At 34.3% G+C, this 6,000-nt stretch overlaps 1 protein-coding gene across 1 annotated transcript; it reads right to left on the bottom strand.

Annotated features, from left to right (window-relative positions):
- Nucleotides 1-2,020: 2,020 nt before the first annotated feature.
- On the bottom strand, nt 2,021-5,362 carry LOC111682442 (BRCA1-associated protein). The gene is made up of 6 exons (XM_046949865.1): nt 4,989-5,362; nt 4,567-4,924; nt 4,335-4,505; nt 3,325-3,491; nt 2,635-3,259; nt 2,021-2,576 (listed from the first exon to the last, which is right to left on the bottom strand). Exons 1-6 carry the CDS (start codon nt 5,053-5,055, stop codon nt 2,264-2,266), a joined length of 1,701 nt encoding a protein of 566 aa, XP_046805821.1. The 5' UTR covers nt 5,056-5,362; the 3' UTR covers nt 2,021-2,263.
- Between the last annotated feature and the right edge of the window lie 638 nt (nt 5,363-6,000).

The following is a 6,000-nucleotide window of genomic DNA, read 5'->3' as shown; positions in this document are numbered from 1 at the left end:
AATAATACAATTTTTATCAAAATAAACATTAAAATGTTTGATTTATCGATTTTTTTTAAATCTAAGTTTTCATTAAATTTCATATTACATTTACAATTGTCTTCTTCTTTTTATAAAACATGCATTGTTTTGTTCACAAACAGTGAAGTTTTCTGTTGTTTTGTATAGACCTGGTTTACACTGGGAAACTTTTGTTGGGAAACTTTTGATTTTGTGTGTGTTAGAAAGAGATGGTGATATTTATATCTCTTTCTCTCACACACAAAAATCAAAAGTTTCCCAAAAAAGTTTCCTAGTGTGAACCAGTATATAGCAAGTATAAGCGAAGTTTAATCTTGAACGTAAAAACATCAAAGGGGATTAACATCAGAATCAATTTATGTTTAGATTAACTAATCTGATTATTAATTGGCATTTTATTGCCACTCTTAATCTCCATTTGTTAAACTCGGCGAAAATCACCGATCTACTGCCGAGACCCCAAAATGGCAATTTATTATTTCACCCCGAAAACGTTTATCTTGATATTATTTTCAATATATCTCTACGCAGTCCTAAGAACCTCTCGTTCCCCTAAATAATCGTTTCTGATGAAAAAATTTGCGGGTTGGGGAACAATTCTCGCGTCTTCGCCATTATTTCTTAAGGACGACCAGGCATGTATTTCTTGCCAAGCTTTCGACAGAATTGCGCCTGGCTTGCTCGGGGCTTCAACTTCCTATATAATGGTATAGGTCGATGGAGGGCTTTCTCCACGCCTAAAAATTGGGCTTCTTAAACTGGATTCGTTGATAAATCCATTGGAGAGACTAATGTAGGGTTGGCTGAGCAGTTGTGGTGGGTGTCAAGAGGTCCCTGACCACATGCAGAACATTCGTTGTGGACGGCACTGACTATACGTGACCAGTAGGCATTGAGCCTGCTGCTCCATCCTGATCTTAGTTGTGCCAGAACTACACTAGTTTTCCGCGGTAGGTTTTCTTCCGTGCCTGCTATGGGCGATATTCATGCGGAATTTATGGCGTCTCTATGAATGTCATTCAAAACTGCCGAATACGAGGACTGATCCAGTGGATCCTGCTTTATTTTCCTCGTATATACGAAGATCCTTCCTGACATGCCTCGGGGGATTATCCAACTGTGTGATGTTAATATTTGGATGACTTCTCCGATGACATCCCAGTGTTCCTTGACTGGGAGGACCTTCGTTTCCTCGTGCAGTCGGCTGCATCCAAGTGCTGCCGGCTAGCCCTTTGAGAACCTTGTTTCATCATTCTCCGATAGCCGGTTTTACCTACCGGAATGACCTAAATTATTTGTCCAAGGGCTGTCAACCTGAGCAACGACAAAAACAATTTTTCTTTATAGTTTACTATAAAGAAGCTCAACTTAAAACAGTAGCTCCTTGTGGTCACTGAAATAAGTGTGGCTAACTCAATATAAATCTGTGTTTTCACACCAACAATAATATCCTTGGTGCTGTTATCGAAACAACAGAGCCATCTCAGTAGTGTACTTGCACCGGACGTCATTCTTTCGATGTTGATAATGTTTGTAGAGAAATGGTATTCTTCATAGCATCGATAGGGGTTTACACATTATGTTAAGTCGACGCCTTCTTTCGGCTTTACCGGGGTTATATTAAGCTTGACTCATGATACCTGCCATTCCCAACGGGGCTACTATGGCAAGAGAATAATTAAAGTGCTTGTACATAAATCGGAAGAATCATGTACAAAAATTGTCACCTGCATGTAAGATACACAATAGAGCGGTAGTGAATCATCAAATAATACTCACCCAGTTGTTGGAAAAACGCACAGTCAATTTAGAAACTTTCGAATTTTTATAAAATATTAAAAATACCAATTTAGAATTATTTGATAACTTCGAATTTTTCGAACTTAATTTCTTTATAAGCCATGGCTGTTGAGAATGATATTATTGTCTCTCCAAAATGAATTTTAAAATTTTCGAAAAACTTTTAAAATTTCGAATTCGTTATAAATAAAACAACAAATTTTTGATGCACAAAATAATGATGAAGCGCTTTTTTTTCTTGAAAAACACATTTAATAATAAATATAAATATATATATAAAAAATTAATTAAGAATATTAGTTAATATGTATGTTGTTGTTGTTGCAGTAATAGCTATAAAAAAAGAATTTAGACTTTAATCGTTTTAAAACCTTTCCAAACAAGTAACCACTAATTGTAAACAACTATTTCCCACATTCCTTGTTCCAGTTATAAGTTTCATTTAATGTTTTTTCTTGCGACGATTTGCCTTAGCCGAACTAGTAGAAGGTGCTTCTGTTTCAGGCACCACTACTGTACCGCCTGCGATTTCATCTTTTAGATCAGATTCGGCAATTTTACTTTGGGCATGCATATAAAACATGATATCATGTAATTGTTCTTTTATAGAATTCAATTCTAGTTCCTTGGCCTCTTTGTATTCTTTATATTGTTGTTCAAGTTGTTTGTATTTGATGTGCCAAGAATTGTGATTATTTTGTAATGCTCGTGATATTTCCTGTTCTTCGGATAATTGTTTTTGCAGTTCTTTGAGTCTGTAATAGAAAACAATATATGTATTGAATATCCTTAACCTTATGTGTTATTACTTACTTGGTATTATTTTGTTGCAATTTTCTCTCTACAGTTTGTTTTTCTTTGGTTAAAGTTTGTATGCGTTGCTCCATTGTGTCCATTTTCCCTTTCGATTCTTCTGCGCTACTGCGAAAATCACGCCATTCCTGCTCTAAACGTTCCATACGCTCTTCATAATATTTTCTTTGTGTATCCAGTTGTGATGTTAATAAATAAGTAAATTCCAATTGCATAGAATCAATTTTTTCTTCGCCTTCATCATTGGGCGCCTGTGTGGCCACCAATTTACCATCGGTTTTATTTTGAAACAAACGATGTACAAAATTATCACCCGCATAATCCCAAACACTAGAAGTTCCCAATTGCATGGCAAAAGTATGATTGGTGGCACGATAATGTGCGGCAGCATGAGCACCTTGATAACGTCCACAACCTACATGACCACAAATCAAACAGATCCACAACGAGTCGGTGCCTTCACATTCCATGCAAACGGAATTTTCCATAAGTTCAGGCGTCTGGACATGACGACACACGGGACAGGTGGAATCACCCCATTTGATGAGGCAATTGGCGTGAAAGGCATGATTACACAGTATAGTAAGTACACCATCAACACTTTCATCCATGCGTTCCAGACAAACTGTTGAGTTTAAAAATTGAATAAAATTTGACTTTTTTAAATAGAAGCTTTTTTAAAATTCTTACCAGGGCACGTTGGTAGTTCAGTATGGCCCATGGGTGGTACTCCATCTTCTCCTCTTTCAATTTCTGATACCCATACAGCATGACAAAGTGAATCGGGTTCTAAAGAATTATAAGCAGCACCATTGTATGTTTGATAAAATTCTAAAGCGGCTGCATTGGATCGAAATCTGTAATGTAGAAAATATTCGGAGAAATTGTACAAAATGAAACTAATCATAGACAATCAAACGTCCAGTTAGACTAAGCGGTAGAATAGTATATAGGCTAGACGATAAACTAGACTTATCCATAGAATAGTCGCTAGACTTCTACAGACAAGGTCCTAGAATAAGCAATAGACTCGTCTATAGACTAGATTATAGAATAGGCTATAGACTCGTTTAAAAACTAGATTATAGACAAATTAATAGATTGACCCGTTGAATATTGATGAATTACACTATAGTCCTAACAATATACTTTGTAATAGACTAAACGAGTCTATAAATAAGACAATAGAAAAATACGTAGACAATTGACTACTATAATATTATTTAATAGAAATGTCAGTAGATATTTACATAGACCTCTCCATATACTAGTATACTTCTCCAAAGACTAGTCGATTAATAACCAAGACCATAGCTTATTCTTTTGACTAATTTATAGTCTAATCACTACGCTAATCCATAAACTATTGAATAGTCTAACTTCTCCAAAGGCTAGTCGATTAGCAACCAACTAATTTATAGTGTAATCTATAAGTAATCTAAAGAGCGCACAACAGGCCCGATAGAGGCCTAGATGCAATTCTTTGGATTTGATGTATATACATCCTCCTCTCGAAATAACTATAGTCTAATCACTTCGCAAACCCATAAACAATGGAATAGTTAATAGAATCTTATATAATATAGACTATTCTAGTTAATAAACTTGTCCTTAGACTATCACAGATTAGACTAGTTTGACTATTCGATTAAATTGTTTATAGACTAGACCAGTGATATATGTTCTACTACTTTACTTACTCCAATAAAACCATAAATTGATTAGGACAACCATCGCGTACGATACGTATATGTTGTATTTCCGAATGGCATGGAGCCACAAAGCTTAAAAGATCATGACAACTCAAACTAGCCGGTACAGCCAATAGACAAATTTGATTAGAAGGAGCCTCTTTGATTTCCTTGCGTTCACTGTAATTTAAAAATATTAATAAACACATATCTTTATAATTACCTATTCAAAACCGCCTACTTTTTCTTATATAAATGTATAATGCCATTGGTAACCTCTACACTGGGATTACCCGAAAAGAAACCAATTTCTTTGGGAAATTCCGAAACACATTGACCCTCTTCCAAAGGTGTCGTTTCACGGCTACTGCTAGAAGTGGGCATTTCTCTTTGACGCTTCTCCGACAAAGGTTTCTTTTCGCTCATACTACTCATTTCGGCAATGGCAGAAACACAATCTTCCTCGTCCTGGGACCACAGCTTATTCGTATACGTTTCAATGGTAATTTGTGATGAATGGCGTAAACCACGATCACGTTCGCGTTCTTTTTGCACTCTTGGATTGTTGGGATGTTCTGATGAAACGGCACCAGCGTTTCCTTAAAAGAATAATTGTGTTAATATTAGGTTTAATTGTTTTTTTAAATAGATGACACAACTTACCAAAATCCTCACTTGTTGGTGAATCGATTTCGATTTTAATTACACAAACCGATATATTTTGTAGCATTACATTGATATTTTCTATTAATTGTTTATTAGGTTGACATAATTATTTTTTTGTTTATTTTTGATTATTTTCAATAAAATTTAACAAATTTGCTGCTTTTTTTGTTGTGAAACAAAGAAACTCAAACCCGCTATTTTTGCCAGACAACGCAAAAAAATGACAACAGATTTTGTCAATTATTTGCACATTAATAAAATGTCAACTTAAATGGATTTTAATAGAAATTTATTGGTTTTAAAAATTTTTGAGGCTTTAAATACTATTTTTGTAATTCTTTTAATTTATATTATTGTGTTTTCCGTAAATTGCAATGTAATTTTGTAAATAAAAATAAATTCTGCAAAATTTATACAGAGCTGTAAAAAATGTTACAAACAATTTTAAATGCAAACCATCAGGGCTTTAACAAATAGTATTAAATAAGTAAAATAGAATTTTAGTACAAATAAAACCAATGCTAGCAACCACTAGATGTCACTCTCTGCTCAAACAAACAAACAATAATATCGTTTAACTTTACAATAAATTTATAATTTAGAATTTTAGTACAAATAAATCCAATGCTAGCAACCACTAGATGACACTCTCTGCTGAAACAAACAAAAATATCGTTTCATTTTACGATACATTTATTATTTAGACCTGGTCCACACTAGGAAACTTTCGTTGAGAAACTTTTTTTAATTCTCTTTTGAAGTTTCCTTAATGTCCACACAAAGAAACTTTTGTTTTTTTAGAAACTACGTGTTAATTGCATTGATTTGTTGTTGTGCGAATGAGAAGAATAACAAAACAAAACAAGTTTCCGAGAACGGAAAACTTCCTATCGCGAGAGAGATGAATGATATTCCTTCTCTCTCACGCAAAATGACTATAGACCAGATTATACATTAGACTATAGACTAGACTAGACTAGACTATAGACTAGACTATAGACTAGACTAT

Source organism: Lucilia cuprina, chromosome 4 (genome assembly GCF_022045245.1).
Source record: "Lucilia cuprina isolate Lc7/37 chromosome 4, ASM2204524v1, whole genome shotgun sequence".
Taxonomy (NCBI): Eukaryota; Metazoa; Arthropoda; class Insecta; order Diptera; family Calliphoridae; genus Lucilia; species Lucilia cuprina.
This window is presented reverse-complemented; position numbering and strand designations above follow the sequence as displayed.

Excerpts from the sequence above, each read along its gene's own strand:
- LOC111682442 (XM_046949865.1), bottom strand. The coding sequence starts at position 5,055 with ATGCTACAAAATATATCGGTTTGTGTAATTAAAATCGAAATCGATTCA. Across the intron at positions 4,925-4,988 it reads ACCAACAAGTGAGGATTTTG|GAAACGCTGGTGCCGTTTCA; the intron begins GTAAGTTGTGTC and ends TATTCTTTTAAG. Across the intron at positions 2,577-2,634 it reads TTGCAACAAAATAATACCAA|ACTCAAAGAACTGCAAAAAC; the intron begins GTAAGTAATAAC and ends TTTCTATTACAG.